General features: G+C 41.7%; 1 protein-coding gene across 2 annotated transcripts in view; it reads right to left on the reverse strand.

Annotated features, from left to right (window-relative positions):
• Nucleotides 1-4,702: 4,702 nt before the first annotated feature.
• Nucleotides 4,703-22,649, reverse strand: part of lima1b (LIM domain and actin binding 1b) — a 106,997-nt gene continuing 89,050 nt past the window's right edge. For both annotated transcript variants that reach the window (XM_052111696.1, XM_052111695.1), the window contains exons 7-11: nt 18,764-18,841; nt 18,556-18,592; nt 17,078-17,151; nt 14,332-14,462; nt 4,703-6,435 (exon numbers count right to left, since the gene is read on the reverse strand). In XM_052111696.1, coding sequence (XP_051967656.1) covers nt 5,088-6,435; nt 14,332-14,462; nt 17,078-17,151; nt 18,556-18,592; nt 18,764-18,841 — 1,668 coding nt within the window. In that variant the 3' untranslated portion in view covers nt 4,703-5,087. The remainder of the gene's footprint in view (nt 6,436-14,331; nt 14,463-17,077; nt 17,152-18,555; nt 18,593-18,763; nt 18,842-22,649) is intronic.

Raw genomic sequence — 22,649 nt, forward strand, 5'->3', positions numbered from 1 at the left:
TATAGTGACCTCAATAAAACAACCAAAACAAATGTGTGTGAAATTTTAATATTTCTTCTGTTTTATAGAGCTAAAAGAGCCTGGGGTCAAATTGACCCCAAGGAACACCGATGCTACAAAATGTGTACAGGACATTGAAAAAATATCAGCAGGTTAATTTGATGTTTACAGAGTTGTCCCCATTAAATTAGGAAAAGTCATTAAATCTGAAGCAAAAAAAAAAAAAAAACTTGTTTTTACATACGTTAAACATTGAATGGGGTCAAATTGACCCCAAAGATAATAGGAGGGTTAATTCAGACATTTATTTAAATGTTGCCTTGAGCATATGGCTAAATCCAAAGTTCCATATTGGTGAGTCCCCTTTCTGCTGGTCAGAGTGGATTGTGAGGGGTGTTAATACACTCGGTGACCTATATGAGAGTGGTTGGTTGTGATCTTTGAAAATTTGGTCAAACATTTTAGGATTCCTAGATCACAGTTCTTCAGGTACTTAAAGCTGCGCCACCTGCTCTGTACTATTTTTGGAAGTAGAATACACCCCCCTAAAAGGTCTAAAAGTGGTGATAACTGCTTTTGGTAAAGGTCATGAGGCATCAGACCCCCTCTAGATTGTATAGACTTGGTCTTAAATACACGGGGGGGAATCGGGGGGAGGGGTTTTAATTTATATAACTGATTCTGTATTTTATGTTGTGTTTATTGGTTTTTGTGTATGGAATCAATAGAAATGTAAATAACAAAAGAAAAGGAGATACATTTAACCCCAATAATTACTGTGGCATTTGCTTGGGCAGTACACTGAAACTGTTCTGCAGTATAATAAATTGCTGCATAGTCACATTAATTTAAAAAAAAAACAGCATCCTAAATAAATCACAAATTGGCTTTTTACTAGGGGTGTGACGAGATATTACAACGTGACGATATTTCTCGTTGAGGTGAAAAGCTGTCTCGCGATATCAGCATGATGGAATTTGAGGGTGAAATTAGGAAAGAAGATGCCCCGATAAGCAGTAGCAGAACAAAGATGATCGCTTCGCGCTCATATCACACGCTATTTTTCCTTCTGCTCATCTTGACAAGCAGAAATGCTAAAATACACCAGCAGACAGACAGCGCTCACCCTTTCAGTCACAGCGCTCGTTCAGAGAGGGAACAGTGCTTTCCTGAGGTAATGACTGAAGTTATTCACACCAAGTAATGAAAACCTCGACATGGCATTTATTATAATGGGCTTGTGTGACCATTTTTATAGGCTTATTTAACCCTCTGGGGTCTGAGGGATTTTGGGCCCTGGAGAAGTTTTGACATGCCTTGACATTTGTGCTTTGTTCAGTTGCTTAAAAATATATTAATGGCTAAAGTCTGATTACACTGTATTCAGCACAAACTGGGCTACAATAATATGTGAGCAACATGTATGTACAGGTTTATGCATGGTTTTTGAAAAAACTAAAATTTTAAGTCACTGAAATAAGGTCATATAACACATACTAAACATTTGACTTTTGAGAACTGGATCTTGTAGCCTAGAGTTTTTGCTACAAAATGATGTGAAAACCATCCTGATCACTCATTCATACAAAACAATATAGTAATTTAACTTTTGTAAGACAATTTTAGTGTTGAAAGGTAATATGCGAGGAGGCGTGAATGATCATGACTATGTATTGTAATTCACACATGAGAGACAAAGACCCCTCCTCTGGGCCTATTACTGAGGGATAGAGAATGAATGTGAGGAGACTTAATGATCCAAATCAAGTTTTAAGTTAAAAGAAGTAATCTGACTATATATTTTCTTTACATAAAGACTTTACTTAATTTTAGACCTACACTACCGTTAAAAGAAGTCTCTTCTGCTCACCAAGACTGGATTTATTTTTTCCAAAATACAGAAACAACATTGATATTCTGAACTCTTTTTACAATTTAAAAGAACAGTTTTCTATTTAAATATATTGTAAAATGCAATTTGTGATCAAAGCTGATTCATTACTGCAGTCTTCAGTGTCACATGATCCTTCAGAAATAATTATAATATGCTGATTTTCTAATATGGGCATATTTAAAGTGCATTTTACTAATTTAACCCTAACACATATTTGTAAGCACAAGCTTTGTTGATGATAATGTGGTGGCTGTGGCTCAGTTGGTAGAGCGGGTTGGCCACTAATTGCAGGGTTGGTGGTTTGAATCCTGGCCCACACGACTCCACATGCCGAAGTGTCCTTGGGCAAAATATATAGTCAGATTACTTCTTTTAACTTAAAACTTGATTTTGATCATTAAGTCTCCTCACATTAATTCTCTCTCTGTCACATTCCTCATTGATGGGCCCAGAGGAGTGGTCTTTGTGTCACATCAATGTGAATCTCATCAATATTCATGATAGTTCACGCCTCCAAGCATATTGCCATTCAACACTAAAATTGTCACACAAAAGTTAAATTACTATATTGTTTTGTATGAATGAGTGATCAGGATGATTTTCACATCATTTTGTAGCAAAAACTCTAGGCTACAAGATCCAGTTCTCAAAGTATTTGAGAAATGTTTAGTATGTGTTATATGGCCTTATTTCAGTGACTTAAAATTTTTGTTTTTTCAAAAACCACGCATAAACATTATTTTCTCAAAAATATAAACATGTACACACATGTTGCTCACATATTATTGTAGCCCAGTTTGTGCTGAATACAGTGTTATCAGACTTTAGCCCCTGGCCTCGCTCTACATGACACTGAGTTCAAATATCTGCTGTATGCAGATGAGTTAGTTCTGCTGTCTCCCACAGCAGAGCATCTTAAGCAGAGCTTGTCCCTGCTGGAAGAGTACTGTCAGGAGTGGGCTCTACAACAGCTCTTCAAATTCTGGCAACCAAGGGGATTTGGCCACTCTGGCACAACCAGTAGCACAGTTTCCCTGTCTTCCCAGATTTTGCACAACACTTAATGTAGCAAATGCAGAGGAGGAAATATTTTAGTGTTGCTGAAAATTTGTGAGCTAGGGCATCAAAGCCCAGTGGAGCCTGAGTCACTGAGGACCAGAGGTGACAGCAGTGTGTGGTCTCCTGGAAGGCAAACAGGTCCAGTTTGACTTCCCTGAATACCTCCCAACTTTGCAGGCTTCCGGATTAAGCGTCCAGTATGGGCCGTAGCCCGCCATCCGTTTCTTGGCGACCAAAACAATTATGACTTTAGAAGACTTTTAGTGCATCGCTTCTCTATTGCATCTTTAGCAATGAGAGATTTTATGTCTAAGCATACAACTGTTGCATCCCACACCGTTACGACGGAGGACAGAACAGCATTAAATTGGGGCGGCTGCCTTGCGAACTGAAGCATATAGCTGTGTTCGACTGTTTTCACCCGAGAGACTGCTCCACATGTCTGCATAGCCGGCCAGATAACACAAGGGCATTGGTCACTCAGTGCAAACTAATCAGTAAAAACTGAATTTTTACAAAAAAAAAATTAGATTATTTTGCTTCATGTAACTGCATCAAGGTCATGGTTGGAACACGACAAACAACGGACATGCTGCCAACAGCAAAGCAAACAGTAACATCAATGTGAACATATTCTCGACCCCAGCATTCCATGATGGCAATAAGTAGGGTGAATGGTGCATTTTGACATCAATTTGTGCAGTATGGGGAAAAAAACGGTAACAGACGGCAGGACATGGAGTCGGGCAAGCTGGGTAAGAACCGATCATCTTATCGTAATGCTCAGATGCACTCGGGTTGGGCAATTTAAACTGGAGTTTTTACTGCCCAAGTGAGAACCTGCATCAGTTCAGTGTTAGGGACTGCTTTCGTACAGTTTTCCTCCTTGCACAGGGAAATACCAGGAAACCCATCGACTGAGAGAGACCAGATCACACCTTCAAACGCAACAAGTGATATAGTGTCTCTATCTTCAACATAACTGCCAAACATGATCGCATCATGCACACAATTGTGAGACACAGATCGTCACAGATGTACTTAATGGGCGAAGACACTTGAAATAGAGGCATGGAGGTCCAAATGCAATTGTTGCCTGCCGCGGCGGCAATTCCTCCTCAAATTCTCCACACTCTATATCCCAGCCTTGCGCATAGTAGGCTGGGATATAGAGCATACCCTTATACACTTCAACGTGTGTGCTCATTAGATGAAAAGAACATAAAAGAGCTATTTGCTTAGCAACATATTTTAAAGATGGCATTTCGCAAATGTTTTCAACCCTGAGAGCGATATATTCCTCTTTCTAACAGGCACGAGTACTGCTTAGTCTAACTGGGCCAAGCTCACAAAGAAGTGGCATTCAGTGAGACTGATTCCTTTCATTGTGAACACATGAAATTCAAGACGCTTCACCCTCAGCTAGCCTTCTATTTGACTAGCCTTCTATTTGACACTCCTTCTGTGCGCAAAACATTATCTAGGATATGCTATTTGTCAAAAAAGAAGGGAGAAGAAAATAATCCAGTCGCTATTGACGTGTGCAGATGCAACGATGACATCTGAGCTTTTTGGGGGATGAGAGCATGAGCGATGTTTTCACCACCTTGAAGAGAAAACTTTTAATGAAATTGAACTTTGCTCTGGTTTACATGCCCACAATGATGCATAATCTCTAATTTAGTTTCATTCAAATAATGTTACTTTATATGTACTAATATGTAAAAAATAAAACAGAGTAAATGCTTTATAATGGCTAAAATGTGTTTAGCCATTTTCTTTATTGATTAACTGTCAAAGTCTGACAATAGCAGAATATAGACAATGTGTTTATTGCATATATGTATCTACAGATACTTTTTTTTTTAAGTGATTAGATTACTTAGAATAAGAAAAATATTGATTCTTCTGTAAACATGCCCAGGTTTATACACAGAACAAAAAGAAACATTGATGACAGAGCACAATACAAAATATAGTTTTCCAGTTTGATTTTTAGCAAGAAAGAGGTCCAAAGAAACAGCTCAATAAGCATTTTATTCTATTGATGTCTATGATATTGATACGTTTTTACCATTTACGTAAATTCTAATGTAATAGTTGTAATAGTTATACGAGGTTCATGAGACATACTTCAAACTATTGCCACTTCCTCCTCCTCATCATCATTTTCATCTTCGTAGTAGCGATTCCTCTTGATCATCTCCTCCACAGTCAGGGACTCCTCAGCCACCTCACCATCCCAGAAGCTCATATCCTGGGATGTCTTGTGGCTTTTATCTTCCCTGTTTGGAGAACAGGGTGTGTCTCGTGAAGACTGGAGCTCTATAGAAGTGTTGAAGCATGTCACAGGTTTTTCCTCACATTCAACATGACATTTCAGAGCTTTCTTTTTCATTTGTTGTTGCTCAGCCTCCATTTCTTTTTGCTGTAGTTCAGCCTCCTTCATGGTTTGCTGTGGCTGAGTTTCCTTTTTCATTTGTTGTAGCTCAGCATCCTTTTTTTTTTTTTGTCGTTCAGCCTCATTTGACGTTTGTTGTGGCTGTGTTTCCTTTTTTGTTTGTTGTAGTTCAGCCTCTTTTTTTATTTGTAGCAGTTCAACCTCCTGTTTTGTTTGTTGTGACTGAGTTTCCTTATTTGTTTGTTGGGGCTGAGCCTCTTTTTTGGTTTGTTGGGGTTTCAGAATGGAGGGAGGCATCTTTTCATTCTTATCAAGCTTGGTAGGGCTCTCAGTGTCCTTCTTGGATTTGCGGTCACTGTCCTTTGCCTTTTTATCTGGGAGTTTTGCCTCATTTTGAACTGCAGCTTTCTCCTTTTTCATCTTCGACAGTGAGCGAAGCTCTTCCAGCGAACCTTGCCTGACCAAAGCAGGCTTGAGAGAAGATTGAGCATCTTGTTCAGAAGTTTTAGATAATTTCATGCTTTGTGCAACAGAAAAGGGACGGCTGCGCTCTCTGAGAGAGGAACTACGTTGCAGGCTTTTTAGTTCAGCTCTTTCAGGTCTCTGTTGAGCAGGTGGAACTTCGTCCTCTGGAGGCCACTTTGGTCGGAAAAGCTTGGATAGACCCTTTCCACCTTCAGTGTCTGGGATAGAAACTTTGGAGCTTCCCTCACTGTTGGCAGGAGGTGGCCACGCAACTCTCAGTCTCCTTGATTCCACAGGAATGTTTTGTGTTTTTTCTGTGGAGCTGGTGGCTTGATGTCTGGTCTCCAGATCTTCAGTCATGTCAGTGAATTTGGCCTGAGGAGAAACTTCCACTTTGGGGCTCAGTTGTTCTGCAGGCTTCACTGACACAAGGTCTGCCAAAGGGGGCTTTGGCTTTTCACTTTCCTCAGGCTCCTGCTCGTTCATCCGAGGTGACCACAATTCCTTATGCGGTCGATGGCCAAAGCCCTCATCATAGTTGCCCTTGGACTTGAAAAGCTGGCTGAAGTGAGGTTTACAATAAATGATGCCATGTAAGGAAGCATAACTCCCCAAGCTGAAATGTGAGGGACATGAAAGAATACATTATTTTCATATACAAGATATCTAATATCTGACCTCCCTAGAAGGTTGTGGCAGTTTACTGTAAACTTTCAATAGTGGCACCAAATGTTTTCTAATTATTTTAATAGATAGACACATCCAAATAAATCCTTCCATTCTCTAAGGAGGAAAGGGAGGCAGTGCCACCTCAAATTCAGATAAATATGAATCAACTGTACAACAATAAACATATCAAATATTACAAAATGAGAGAACAAATAGTGTAAATCTCATAAATTATTTCTACAGTAAAAGTCCAACAGCGGACTTGCTATGGTTTTTCACACTGGAAGTGTTTTTACTACATAAAAGCCATGGCTCATTGCAGTGATTCTACACAGGATAATACGTGATTTCTTTGTAACTACTGTACATTGAGTATTTCCTTTATTAATTACCAAAACTTATAAAATAGTGATCAGGAGAGGTCCATTGATATTTATTTGAAAGTTCATCATCATAATCTTTTTTTCATGATACAGGTGTGATCTAATATTGTCCTGATGAATTATTTCATGGCAGCCAACGCAATAAGCGCTACTTCTTACAAACATCATGATGCAAAGGAATGGGAAAGGAGAAGTCGATGGGCCTTAAAATGTTGCTTTGATTAACATAGGATGGTGATTACTCTGTTTGGCTCAATCACACTAATTTGTCAGAAATAAGTAATTATGTATAAACATTAAATGGCTATATATCTTGTTCAAACAAAGGTTTAAAATTGTTCAAGATTGTTCAAAGTGTTGAGTATTTTCATTCTAAGAAACTTCCCATCTGCAACATCTACTAACATAAATATTTCCCACGCTTTTGCTTTGTTAATTATTCCTTATAATAAGAAGTGTTTGTTGATAAACATAAAACACATAAAGCAAGATTTGAATTTATCATCCATATATTTGTTGTATTACTGTTAAGCCTTCGACCTGGGGCCGGTTGCATAAATCTGTATTAAGGCCTGCTCATATAAAGTAATTTTTTTCAGTATTAATGTTCATTAAGAATGAGCTTTTGTAGATAAAGATAAAGATAAGATAAAATATACTTTAATGTCCCCCGGGGGGGGGAAATTTGTCTTGGGCTACAGTCACTGCGACACACACTTACAACAAACCACATAAAATATACACTGAGTATAGACAATACAAAAATGCCTCATTACACTGTACCGTGAAAACACACAGTGGGAATAAAAAGTGTACAAGTAGGTAGCAGTCATTTGTTACTGTTTAGCATCTTAATGGCAGCTGGCATGAATGAGTTTTTATACCTCTTTAACCTGCATTTCGGCATTCTAAATCGTTTACCTGAGGGTAACAACTCTAGTTCCTTATTGAGAATGTGGGTTGGGTCATCCAGAATCTTATGTACCTCGCTGAGCACAGATTTTTCGTACAATGACTGTAGGTAGCACTGTTCTTGGTAACCTACAATTCTAAAAGCTGTACTGATCAGACGCCCCAACTTGGATTTAAACTGAACTGAAAGATTACCATACCAGGTCTGCATGCTATAACGTATCACACTCTCTAAAATCATTTTAAAAAACAGAAACAGGAGTTTGCTATTGACACCATACAATCTTAGCCTTCTTAAAAAGTACATCCTTTGTTGCAACCTGGCGCAAAGATTTTCAACATGAATGTGCCAGGTAAGGGAACAAACAATCAATAAAAACACCCAGATACTTATATGACGTAACCTGACGTATTGGTGTATTGTGAATAAGTACAAGATTAGGTTCACAGATTGATCTTGGGTCAAATATCATCTCCTCTGTTTTAGTGACGTTAACCATCAAATGGTGAGCATCACACCAGTCCACAAACTGTTTTATTTCTGAATGGTAGGAGACTGTGTCTTGGTCTCGATACAATAAGCTAAGGATAGCAGTATCATCAGAGAATTTGACAATGTAATTGTGTGGATATTTACTCACACATTCATTGGTATAAATAGTAAAAAGGACAGGGGAGCTCACACAACCCTGTGGTGCCCCTGTGCTGATGGATTTGGGGTCTGAGACTGCCTGGTGTACTTAACATATTGTGTCCTATTAGTTAAAAATGAGTAATACCATTCAATGATAAAAGAGCTTACACCCATATTTTTAAGTGTCTCAAGTAAAATTACTGGCTGAATCGTGTTGAAGGCCGAACTAAAATCTATAAAAAGTAAGCGTGCGTAGGCCTTCGGGTCCTCCAAATGCTTTAGGACTAAATGGGTGATGCTACTTATAGCGTCATCTGTACTCCTACCCCGTTTATAGGCAAACTGCCAGGGATCTAACCTCTTATTGACCTCAGTTTTTAAAAGAGACCCCATATATTTCTCAAAACATTTCATTACAATGGATGTCAATGCTGCTGGTCTAAAATCATTGTTCTCCTTGGGACAAGGTTTCTTTGGGACTGGAATGATAACAGTCTTTTTCCATAGAGCTGGAATGATGTGGGAGTCAAGTGATCGCTGAAAGATAGGGCACCATGCTGGAACAAGCTCATCCGCACACGTTTTCAGTAAGTGGGCAGAGATTCCATCTGGACCCTTAGCCTTCCTAGTACACTGATGCCTGAACAGTGACTGTATCTGTAACCAGTCTGTTTCATGCCCTATGTTCAAGTCCATGCTGATGGAGTTCAGGATACTAATGCATTCATTGCTAAAATCCTGAGTTTGAAATCTGAGGTAAAAGTCATTAAGTTCATTAGCTTTCATCTGGTCATCTGTAGTGGTTATATGTACCTTGCTTGGTGCCATGTTAGTAATGGCTTTCATTGAGTCCCAGAGTTTTTTAGAATTCATGGTTGTGAAATGGCTCTCAATTACTTCCTTTTGCTGTTTTCTGGCTTTATTAAGCAGTTGGTTTAGTTCCTTTTGTAAAACTTTTAGCTCAGTTGTATCTTTATTTCTGAAAGCTGCCTTTTTTCGATTTATGCAGTCTTTTATGTCCTTAGTTACATAAGGCTTATTGTTTGGATAAACCACAACCTCTTTCTTTGTAAGGACGCTATCTATACAATAATTTATATAGTCTGTGATTGTGTCTGTTGTGACATCAATATCTGTGTCGTGGAACACATTCCAGTCTGTACACAAAAAGCATCCTTTTAGTGTTTCTATCCCCTCATCAGACCACACGGTGACTGTTTTCACTTGTGGCTTACTGCGTTTCAGCATGGTTTTATGAATTTGAAAGAGTTATGGTTTTAGGAATAGCTGAATGAATTTGGCATGGTGCACATAGTCCGACAATGATCAACACAAGATATGTGTAATAGATAAATCTTGACATGTTGGCTTCACGTTCCCACAGCGCAGCAACACATTCACAGACATACAAACCAACGCAAACAACAAACAAAACGAAACGACGATCGCAGTAGACAGTGTGCCCGGGTCGCAAGCAAAGCAGCGCCACCGAGATCATCAATGTCTCATCTGACTTGTACGGTAACTGTGCATTTCTGTGGTGCTATGCACATCGGGTGCGACAAATCATCCACTGACAATCCAGAGTTTTTTTTTTTTATGAAGCGTGTTCAGATTTTTTTTTCTTCTGACTATGATGAAAACTGACTAATCAATGAGATAAACGCTTTTGTCAGTCACCGCAGCTGCTCACTCCAGCGTGTTGGTGGCACTAATCAACTGGCAAACATCGGCACTGTAGCTGATACACACCCCTGAAAATTATATAATTGAAAATAAATGGTTTCAGTTCACGAACCCTTTGTACTGCAAACATAAACTCGTTCTGTTTTTGAAAGTCTGCTTTTGGTTTTTTGTCTTAAATGTACATTATTTAATATGTAGCCTATATCATTGTGTTATATTCTCAAGACCTTAAAAATAGCATTGAGATTCAGCTATTCATTTGCACTGAGCTTGTAGATAATTTCAGAAAAAGACTCATTACATGCTATATTCATGATGTTAGCCAGAGGGGAACTGGCCCCCACAGTGAGTCTGGTTTCTCCCAAGGTTATTTTTCTCCATTAATCAACATCTTATGGAATTTTGTGTTCCTTGCCACAGTCGCTTTCAGCTTGCTCACTGGGGTTATTAATACAATTATTATTTAATTACTATTTTTAAACACGATTGTGACAGGGCGGAGGGCGGGGCCGGGTCGTGATTATACACACCCGGTCCCTTATCAGGCTAATTAAGCCTCTGAGAGGGATAAAGGCAGATTGTGGATGGAGGTGCGGGAGAGAGAGATAGTTTACGGACATGTCCATCATGTGTATGTTTGTGACTTTTGTTTAAGTTTCTCATTAAACTATTATTTATATTGTCAAGCCAGTTCTCGCCTCCTCCTTTCCATTGTACTACGTTACACTGGTGCCGAAACCCGGGAAGGAGGAGGGATACGCCGTAGTAGAGTTCTCACCACTACCATCCACCCCAACGGAGCAGCTGCGGCCGTCCGCAGGGGGACGGAGGAGCAGCTGGAACTGTCTAAGGGAGGAGAGGAGGAGTCCGTGCAGGAGTCCGGACCTGTGGAGCACCTATTCCAGTACAGGTAGATTAAGTACCCGTAGTGAATTGGGTCACCGAATTCCTCCGCCGAATTGCGGACCCATAGGGCTAGGGATGAATCGTCCAGGGATCTGAATATATGGAATCTCCTGGGAGAGAAAGCGCACAGTTTTACCTGGACCGAGGGAAAGAGCGCTAGGTGCAAGCGATCCACCCTGGTCAGTTCATCAGCGTGTTCAGCTCGGACCTGAGAAGACACGGGACGATACTGACTCAACCCTGAGATTGTAAAATCTCGCAACGGTATTAGGTGTTGCCCAACCCGCTGCTCTACATATGTCTGCCAGGGAGGTGCCCCTGGCCAGAGCCCACAAGGACGCAACACTCCTTGTTGAGTGTGCTCGGACCCGCAAGGGGGGGGGGGGCACGGCGTGGGTGTGGTAGGCCAATGAAATGGCATGATCAGCAGGGCCGTTTTTAGAGACAGGGCCCTGAGTCCAACTGATTCTAGCGGCTCGAAGGGGGGTCTCTGAAGGCCCGTTAGGACCACTGAGGGGAACAGGCTTGGCCGCGAAGGATTTAACCTCCAGGCGCCTCTTAGGAACCTGATGATTAAGTCGTGCTTACCCAAAGACTTGCCATCTACTGCGTCATGGTGGGCCGCGATAGCAGCAACATACACCTTCAAGGTGGACGGGGACAGCCTCCCCTCCAACCTCTCCTGCAGGAATAGGAGCACTGACCTAACCGCGCACGAATTTGCCAGGGAGGGGCTGTTGCGAGGAGTTCTAGGTCCGACAACCAGGCCCGGGTGGGCCAGTCAGGAGCCACTAGGGTGACTTGCTCCTCATCCTCCCTGATCGGCTTACTGGGGGAAATGCGTACTTGCGCAGCCCCGAGGGCCAGCTGTGTGCCAGTGCGTCTGCCCCGAGGGGAGCCTCTTTTTGGGCATACCAGAGCGGGCAATGGGATGTCTCTTGGGAGGCAAACAGGCCTACCTGGGCCTTGCTGAATCGTTCCCAAATCAGCTGAACCGACTGGAGGTGAAGCCTCCACTCTCCACCGGGCCAATGTTGTCATGACAGCGCGTCCGCCATCGCATTGAGGTCGCCGAGGATGTGAGTGGCGAGTCGCGACATGTGGCAGGAGCGTACGCCGCCTTGCCGATTTATGTACACTACCGCGGTGGTGCTGTCTGACCTGGCTAGGACATGTTTGTCTCGAACTAACGGGAGAAACTTCCGCAGGGCAAAGAATACAGTCAGTAACTCTAGGCACTTGATGTTCCAGCGCAGCGGGGCCCCTTTCCAATGGTCCGTGGCTGCGTGCCCGTTGCACACGGCGCCCCAACCCGATCTGGAGGCGTCGGTCGTGATCAGGACGCATCGGGACACCTGCTGCAGGGGCACTCCTGCCCGTAAAAAGCATAGATCTTTCCAGGGTTTATATGTTTGGCGGCAGGCGGGGGTGATTGTTACCCGGTGCGTGCCGTGGCGCCATGCTCGTCTCTGGACTCGAGTCTGAAGCCAGTGCTGAAGCGGTCTCATATGCATCAACCCCAGTGGCGCGACTTCCGCAGAGGATGCCATATGCCCCAGGAGTCTCTGGAAAGGGACCGTTGCGCCTGGCCTGAAGGTGGTGAGGCAGTCCAGCACTGACTGCGCACGCTCGTTGGTGAGACGTGCTAACAACAAGTCTAACTCCATACCGAGAAAAGAGATACTCTGAACCGGGTTGAGTTTGCTCTTTTCTCGGTTGACCTGAAGCTCCAAGCGGCTGAGGTGCCTGAGCACCTGGTCTCTGTGAGTGCATAGTAACTCTCGGGAGTGGGCCAGTATAAGCCAGTCGTTGAGGTAATTGAGTATGTGGATGCCGGCTTCTCGGAGCGAGGCAAGAGCTGCCTCTGCGACTTTCGTGACGACGCAAGAGGACAGAGACATGCCGACGGGGAGGACTTTTGTACTGACACGCCTGGTCGTCGAACGCGAACCGTAGGAAGGGTCGTGTCAAGGCAGAATTGAGACGTGAAAGTATGCGTCCTTCAGGTCTACCGCTGCAAACTAATCTAGATGCTGGATGCAAGTTAGGATGTGATTTTGCGTGAGCATTTTGTACGGGAGTGTGTACAAGGCCCGGTTGAAAACTCGCAAGTCCAAGATCGGTCGTAAGCCGCCTCGAGCACGGGGGGGTGGGTTGTCCGAGGGGTTGTATCTGGAGTAAAAGCTTTTTTTCTGTTGAAAGCAAGCCGCGAACGCAACGTTGCCATGGTCATGCTCTCGCAGTGAGAACATGAACCATCCACAAACGCTGCCTCGGTGTGATCGCAACCCAGACACACGAGACAACGCCTGTGGCTGTCTGAAGCGGCGAGCTCTCTACCGCATCCAGGAACTACGCAGGGGCGGAAGGGCATCTTTATAAAGACGCGTCCTGAAAAGGACTGTCAACGCCAGCTGCGTATTTGCTCTTTTAGAGGAAATAACTCTTTCAGAGATAATCACTCTTTTATAAACACTCTTAGTTTCTTGCGCTGTCGAAGCGCCCAGGGGCAAACCGCACTGGCGTGCAGAAAAGAAGAAAGCCGCTGTAATGCGCCGTCGAATCCAACAGGCAAGAGTCAGAGAAAAACAGGTGTGTGACTTGCAGCTGACTGCAACAAGACCATCGGCTCCGAAGAAAATTTCTGAATGAACTCGATGTATTTGCCCGCTTTTATACCCGTTTGTCCGGGGCGGGGTATGCAAATACTGTCTGCCTAATTCCCATTGGCCTTTTTTCATAGATAAGAGGCATATTCGGCGCTCAAGAGAGACCCCTAGCGTTGCTTCTTCAACACAACGTCAAAGTGAGCGACAGACGGTGAACTAAAATATTATAGTAGTGATGAATTAAAATGTATTTCATGAGACTTTAAAGGTGCACCAAGTATTTTTTCCCCCATTAAAAAAGTTGTACTCCTAAAGATATGCATTGTAATTTTTAAAAGCATGACCACTCATTTTATTCTACATGGAGAGGGTACCCTCATGACCAGCTGAAACTACTCGCTTAATTTCGGTAAGCATCTTGTTTTTGGACACTTTCACTGTTGGATTAAATTTATCATGGCTGATTATGATTAGTTAATTTCTTCAATGGCATCTGCAAATGAAAAGTATTGAGTTAGAATGATGCTGCATCCACACCTCTTGGTGTCACTGTATGTCCAAGATAACACAAGCAAAAGAATACTGAGTGTAATAGCATGTGGAATAAAGTCCACACGCCACTGGAATTTCACTAATATGTCTAAAAGCAATATACATCATTTTTTATTTAAATATGCATTAACTTTATTTAGAACTAAATAAAAAAAAAAGACCTGAGTTTTGTGCTGCATAAGGCACAACGGAAGCAAGTCTTGTGGTATATATGTTGATTGGCGATGAGTCTCTCCAGCGGGTAAACAGTCTTTTGGCAGGACACACAGCTCTCCTGGATGGGCAGATGAAACTATCCATGCAAACACAAGTGTTATAAATATATCTTTAGCAAGAATCCATATGGTATTCATATTTAATTACTTAGCAGGTGCAAAAATGGAGGAACAAATAAAGTGCGTTTTAATCCCAATGTCAAATGTCAAATGTTTGATTTTCCTGTATTTGACAATTATATTTCATGAGAACCAAAAAAAAACAAGACTTTTGCCCACTGTTGCACTTGTGTATATGGTCATGTGACAATATCAAGTGATTTGATTTGATTTGGAATTTCTAAGTTAGAAACTCAAAGTAAATGTTTCACTGTGAAGAAATTTTAAAATTAAATTAAAATTATATCATTATTTCCTCAACCTTTCTTTCTTCTGCAGAACACAAACAAACGTATTTTAAAGGATGTATGATGTGTTTATGTCCATACAATGTCCAAAATGGTCAAGTTCCAAAAAAGGACATAGAGGCAGTAGGGATGGGTGATAAAATTATATCAATATATCACGTTAAAGAAAATCCACGATAAGCTTTTGAGGAATTTTCTATATTTACTGCATGACGATAAAACACAAGCAGTTCAGCTTTCTCAGGCTGCTTTTCCACTGGGGCGGACGAAACCCGCTCAAAGGCGCTCACAGCGCTAGGAGAGAGCTTGCTCCGCACCACTGCCAATCCTACGATCCACCTTGTGAGCATGACGCTCGGCTTTCATAGGAATGAATTGAAAACACTCTCAGCTTCGCTCACAATGCGCCAGTGGTAACGTAGGGTCAGACTGGATGAACTTGCTAATGCTAGCTGCCTTGCTAACGATTAGGCTACATCGGACATCGGATTGATTCCATCCACACCGCAAGACTTCATGACAACGGTTGCGCCCTCTCATCGTCTCTAGTGAAGAGCGCGACAGAACAACAGTGATGTGGACAACAGCTCTGATCTTTCTGCGCTGTAATCTTGAATATTGTTCTCACCAAATATGCATAATTTCTGCCCTGTCCCGCTCCGCACGCGTTGCCTCTTTTCCCTGGATTTGTGTAGACATGAGCGCCGCTTGAGTTAACGTGGTTTCAATGCACCTCATAGACCAAAACGTTTTTCCCTTCTAAATGTATCTTTATTAATCAGCATTTTACGAGCCTTTAATAATAAACAAATCGATTTCTGTTCTAATTTTGTGAAAATGTATTAGATGTCTGGAATGGATAAGGAAAGACTAAAATCACTAGTTTGTAGACTAGTCTCTCACTTTAATGAAAATTTACAAATGTTTTGTAAATAAAAAAAAAATAAAAAGGTTTTCTAAATTTTCTCTCTGGACACCCCTGAACCCACATTCAGCATCATTCCACAGTCACAAGGGCTTCTATGCCCCATACTTGGGTATCTGTATCCAAAGAAATATAAAAAATATTCCAACAAATACTGGACTGCTGTCACTATGCTTCAGAACTAACAGATGATTTTTTTAACGTTCATTTTCAATTGATAAACGGTAAAAGACTGTAAAATTGGTAAAAGATTCCGTAGACCCCACTGCTTTGGCCGTTTCTGGACCCCCTGTACAGTTTTGTAGTGACTATTTTGACTGTTTAGAATTAATTTTTTCTTCTTTTCTTCCGTCAACTTTGAAATAAAAAAAAGAAAGTGCGATGTGTAAATGTATATCGTGATAAATATCGATATCGAACAATATGAAAAAGATTATCGTGATAACAATTTTGGCCATATCGCCCAGCCCTAAAAGGCAGCAGAAAAGTAGCCTTATCCATCTTACAACTCGGGTGGTTTAATCCATCTCTTCTGAAGCAATACAGTCGCTTTGGATGAGAAACAGACAAAAAATTAAGACCTTAATCAGTATATATATATATATATATATTGACCTTTGGCCTGACTGGAACAAAGTGTAGGCTTCAAAATGGTGATTCTTTTGATGATGCACTTGGTTGTCAGTTCCTCAATCAATGTATTGTTATTGTATTGTTATTTATATATATATATATATATATATATATATATCAATGTATATCAAAAAGGCATTGAGACTTTTAGTGTTTGATAAATTTTGGAGACAACGGTACTGTTTTAAAGTATCCCAAAAATACTCCATCACTGAATGGAGTTCTGCATTTTCATAATAGCCCAAATGGGCATTAAACCACAAACCTGGTGTCTGGCATTCAGTAAAGTGCTCTGTACAGGTGCTTGGAAGAGTGTGAATGAGCTTCTATCATGAACATGTCAAGGAAACTGCAGATGTCTAGATTTATAATGTACTGTATAGGGACTTCAATTTTGGTCTGTTTCTCACCCAAAGCAATTGTATCACTTTAGAAGACATGGATTATATCACTCAAGTCGCATGGATTACTTTTATACTGTATTTATATCCTTTTTGGAATTTAAAGACTTTTGACCCTATTGACTTACTTTGTATGGACAAAAACACATCACATATATTCAAATAACCTCCGTTCTTGTTTCACAGAGTTTGAGAAGGCATGAGGGAAGTAAAAGATGAGAGAATTGTCATTTTGGGGTGAACTATTCCTGTAAATTAAAAATTGTACTCTAATTGACATATCACATTAAAGTTTGGTAGAAATAAGTGTTTATTTAGCCACTGACCTTAATCGCTTTCTGAGGGTCCTTGTTCTCTGAAATAGAAGCTGCTGTGCTGGGACTCGTGTGAACATGGACTCCTAAAGCAAACACAAATTCACGACACGTCATTAAGAAACCTATGTGTACAGAGTGACACCTGGGCAAACCAAAATAAAATAAAAATTTGGGCCAAGCCCAAAATGGCAAAATATTACGCTTTTGATATTCTCCACAATAAATCATTGGTCAGGAAATTAGCAAGAATTTAATTAATCCACTCCTGGTGCACTTCTGTGCCAGCATTTGCTCATTAACTTTTGCTGCAGTGAATTGTTTGGGGAAAAGTTGGAAACAGGGAAATTCACTTGTATGCAAAGGTAAAATCATGATAATGATAAAAAAAAAACACATCTGAGTGTACAACATTTTCCAAAAATATCTTGGATGTTTTTTTTTTGGTCATTAGTTGGTGATCTGCCACAACTGATGCAGCCCATCAAAGGCCTGATAACAAGTTTATAAATGACCTCAGAAAACAAAACTTTTTCGAGAAGAACAATAACCAGAAGGTTATCCAATGCAGGTGTTTTGTGTCTAGAAGAGGTGTTAAAAGGTGTATCATGATTTGAGTTGCACGGTGATGCTCCAGAGAGGTGTCTTCGAAGATCTGGTGAGAAATACAATAGTGAATGCATCTCTACTACAGTGAAGCATGGAGGAAGAGGTGTCATGTGTGGGGAGCCTTTTCAGCTGCTGGTACTGGTGAGCTGCTTCACTGTTAAAAGTCAATTAATACTTTGGAGCACAGTAAAATATTGCAGAAAGGATTGCTTCCCACGATTGAAAAGTTGTTTTCTAAAGAGGAATGATCAGATATAATTTTTCAGCAAGACAATGCCCCTACCCGCACTGCAAAGACCACCAAGAGGTGGCTAGAGAACAAGTCCATCAGGCTCATGTTTTGGCCTGGTCAGAGTCCAGATTTGAACCCTATAGAGAATAGTTGGTCTCACATTAACTGGAGTGGTGGTGGCGTAGTGGGCTAAAGCACATAACTGTTAATCAGAAGGTTGCTGGTTCGATCCCCACAGCCACCACCATTGTGTCCTTGAGCAAGGCACTTAACTCCAGGTTGCTCCGGGGGATGTGTACTGTTGTGTTGATTGTGTACTGTAAGTCAATTTGGATAAAAGCGTCTGCCAAATGCATAAATGTAAAATGTAAATGTAAACATTAAACTCAAACTGATTGGCAAACGTATTTCCAAGTAAAAAATAAACTATCCCATACTAATTTACTTTATCTATTTTTTCAATTCTTGCTGATTTCCTGACCAATGGTTTGTGGTTAAACCATTGAAACTTAAATTTTCTGCCATCACATCCAAAAACTTAATGCGATGCATAGCATCTGAAATAGTGAGAAATTACACAATATTTCTGAAATAGGATGCTCATATAAAACTCAGCTTATGACTCATGAGGAGAAAAAAGTGGACTTACCATTTGTCTTTGCACAATTTGATTCGGAAAGCATGCTCTGCATAAAACAGATACAGAAATTATACTGGGAACTTTCGATGAACACTTTACAATTTTAAGTATTGTTTTGAACAAATAAAGAAAATGACTGCATTATATGCAAAAGCTTTAATCTTATTTGTTTATTAAATTATTATTTGAATTAGCTTTAGAATTACATGTAACACACCACTTTCTGTCCATCAACAGTAGAGGAAGTATTTTCCTTATGATCTGTGCTGGGAATACTGCCCTCTGATTGGTTTGCCTACATCCAAATACACAAAACTTAATGTTTTTAAACATGATTTACAAAGTTCACAGCATGTTAATTTAAAGCTGCATTATGGAATATTTTTTGGTTTAATATTTACAAAATTCCATTATTGAGTGAGTAGCCTACATGTAAAAATCCATGCACAAACCTGTTCATGCCTTAAGACACCTTTTTACTGCATCCAATGAACAACATTTTCAGATTTGATTTGAGCTTCAGCTATATTTAAATATTTCAACTTGTGTGACCACTGTTTGTGACCAGCTGACCGGATATGTGATTTATTCATTCAAAACGGAGTGCAAAGTGAAAAATATAAACAGATTTTGTCCTAAACTTTATTCTTAATGCCTGCTCTTCTGTAAATTGGATGATTGTGAATTAGAAGTCAGAAATAATTTGCATTGCAAATATTGATCACAAAAGGCTTTATTACAGTAAATGTGTGATTAAATTTGTATATGTGTCAATTATTTCAGCACACGTAAAACCTACATATTTAAAATCACATCTATTAATTTCTACTTTTGTTGAATTAAATTTGTTGTTGTTAATTATCATAATAATAACTATAAACACATTATGAATAATAAATAATTATAAAAATAATAAATGCTGAGTAAATGTTAATTCATTTCATTTTATTAATATATCTGCTAACTAAATCACACACAGTACTGTCTTGATAACAAGTTTTGATAACAAACCTTTAGTAGCTTCTTCCTTACAATGAATAAAATCCATTGAGAGCAAACTGATAGTTCATCATGACTGCTACTAGGGGAAGAAATACAAAAGTCGGATGTTTATGTGAAAAGGCATCTTTACCCTGATTTACTACAGTAATCCTACAACAATAAGTGCTGGGTAGATTACTTTGGAATTTTAATCTTGTAATGATATCAAATTACATGACTTACATTACATGATCTCGGTTTTGATTACTTTCATATAACTTTTTGATTCCCTTTCAAATAAGTTCTTTAGTTTATCTGATGTCACATGCATTTAAGTAGGATAATCTTGTATTTTGAACTCTACATGACTCAAACTTGTCTCCTTTGGTGTTTTGAGTTGGCGACTGGTCTGTGACGAGAATCTGCTTAGATCTCACCATGAACATCTTGTTGTATGAGCACTCCAGCGACATGTTGAGGCAAGTCCCAGATGCTAGGACAGTTTTGAAAACAGTTTGAAATCTTGACGCCTTGTGGTCATGTGTGAGCACTGTCCCGACAACTGAGAGACCTTTATGAGCCAAAACCAATATAGAGAGCGCACTAGAGAATGGCAAGGTATAAGGAAGCAGAAGACAAAAAATAAATGGAAAATCAAATTTAACCCACATCTCCCTACCCACTGTCATTATTATTTTCAGCTGTTTTTATAATTTTGTTCCTTTGCAAATTAGCGCAAATAAGCATAAAAATGGGCGCAAGCTGTTCTTTCATATTTGTTGATAAAGGAGAGCAAGGTATTGGGTAACAGGAGACAAAAATAATTAGAAAATAAAACATCACCCACATATCCCTACTAGCAGTTTTTAATTATTTTCAGCTGGTTTGTTTTTTATTTGTAATTATATATTTTTTCCTTTGCAAATGGTGCAAATAAGTGCAATAATGGGTTACGCTCATGGTAACCATTTCTTCATGTTTGTTGATATGCTATCAAGAATAAACTGCAAGTTTGGGAATTAATTTCGTTATCTTAATTTTAAGATGCATTTAGGGCGATCCGTTTGAAACAGGACAACGCTTGGCTGCTGTAACGGTTGGTTTCGTGCAGATTTAAAGGGAAATAAGCATAGGATCTGAACATTTAAAAAAGGGAATGCATGAACATGCAAAATAGGAACACAGCTATGAGCATTAGAAGCTCAGTTACATGTAGCTACTGCGCTAAAATAACGGTTCCCTTTCGAGAGGTCTCTCCTATTGCGTAAGTATCTTACGCTATGGGAAAACTCCGTTTCTCGAGAAATATTGAAGTCTTTATGTAAAACGCATTGTAGCTGCACAGCAGACAGCAATGAGCGAGGCAGCTCGGTCATTGGCTGTGCTGCGGCAACTTGCTCGAACCAATGACGGGGCGACTCTGAACGCGCCACCAATGAACGCGCTTCACGCCCGCGCGCTCAGAGCCCGCCAAGATGTGCGTGGCTAAGGCTATATATTAGGCGCTCCGTCATGAGAGTTCTTTAGATTTAATCTCCTTCAGCAAAGACCTTCTCTTCGCTGGATCCTCCGGATTATTGGAGTCTTTTCGCCCGCCGTTGACAAGCCTACAGCAGGACTGCTACGAGGACGCCGGCGCCTTCAGCCGCCTTCAAAGCCTTCTGCTACGCCATCCGGCGCGCATCACCTTGATATCCTTTTACTAAAAGCAATAACTTTGCAAGTGTTCGCCTCTGCAACGCTTTTTGTCCTTTAGTAAAAGAGCAAATTCGAGGCGTTGTTTCAAATGCCTTCAACCTGCGCCTCGTGCAGAGGCCCTCTTCCTGACGGGGACCGTCACATTCTCTGCGCTCGCTGCCTGGGACCTGACCACGCAGAAGCTGCTCTCACTCGAGGCGGATGCCCCGAATGTGACTCCCTGGGCCTCACCGAGCTGCGTGCTCGCTTTGCCGCCTTCGCCGCGAACGAGCCTGCTACCACCGTGCTGCCATCCCCTCTGTTCGAGCCGCGCAAGAAAAAGTGCCGCTCACGGAGGCCGCCAGAGCACGCGGACTTCAGTGACGTCACGCTGGGCCAGTCCCCACGTGCTTCACCACCACCCGAGGACTCCCTGCCGCCAGTTCAATTCACGCAGGCAGACCAGCACCCCTCCAGAGCGGTGGGTCTCTTCTCATTCGGCACGTCAGGGGACGACAGTGAAAAGGATGACAGCTTTCCATTGACGCTGCATCCGACGACTGGCCGGGCTCGGCCTTCGACCCCGCGCCGTCGACATTAGCGGACACAAGCAGGGGCACCAGCATGGACTCAGAGATCGTCCGCATCCTGTCTAAAGCCGTGGAAGACCTCGGGCTCGACTGGTCTTCTCTGGAAGAACCCGCCTGCAGCCGGCTGGACGAGTGGTTCCTGCAAGGGCGCCGGCAGGCCCCTCGACAGAGACCCTCCCCTTTCTTCCCCGAAGTTCACGACGAACTCACAAAGTCGTGGAAAGCCCGCACTCTGCTTGCCTGAAGCCTTCTTTCTCTTCCTCGCTCTCCTCGGTGGACTGCGCGAGAGAAAGAGGCTACGAGGGAACCCCGCCCCTCGAGGAGGCTATGGCCAACCATCTGTGCCCACCCTCCACCGCTGGATGGAAAGCCAAAGCTTCTCATCCCTCGAAGCCCTGCCGATCTACCTCAGCTCTCGCCGGTCGCGCATATGCCGCCGCCGGCCAAGCTGCATCAGCGCTTCATTCCATGGCTGTTCTGCAGGTCTATCAGGCCAAACTTCTCCGCACCATGGACGAGTCTGGACCTGAACCTGAGGCTTTCAAGGACCTGCGCAGTGCCACTGACGTAGCCCTGCGAGCCACAAAAGCCACCACCCAATCCATCGGCCGGGCCATGGCTAACCTGACTGTCCTTGAGCGCCATCTGTGGCTGATGCTAACAGAAATGAAGGACGTGGATAAGGCGCCATTCCTCGACGTGCCTATCGCCCCAAGCAGCCTGTTCGGACCGGTGGTAAGAGAGTTCGCTGAACGCTTCACTGAAGCCCAGAAGAATTCGCAGGCTATGCGTCACTTCCTGCCCAAGCGCTCCAGCTCGTCACAGAGCCGCCAGAGACCGCCTCAGCTGCAGCAG

This window comes from Xyrauchen texanus, chromosome 39 (assembly GCF_025860055.1).
Source record: "Xyrauchen texanus isolate HMW12.3.18 chromosome 39, RBS_HiC_50CHRs, whole genome shotgun sequence".
Taxonomy (NCBI): Eukaryota; Metazoa; Chordata; class Actinopteri; order Cypriniformes; family Catostomidae; genus Xyrauchen; species Xyrauchen texanus.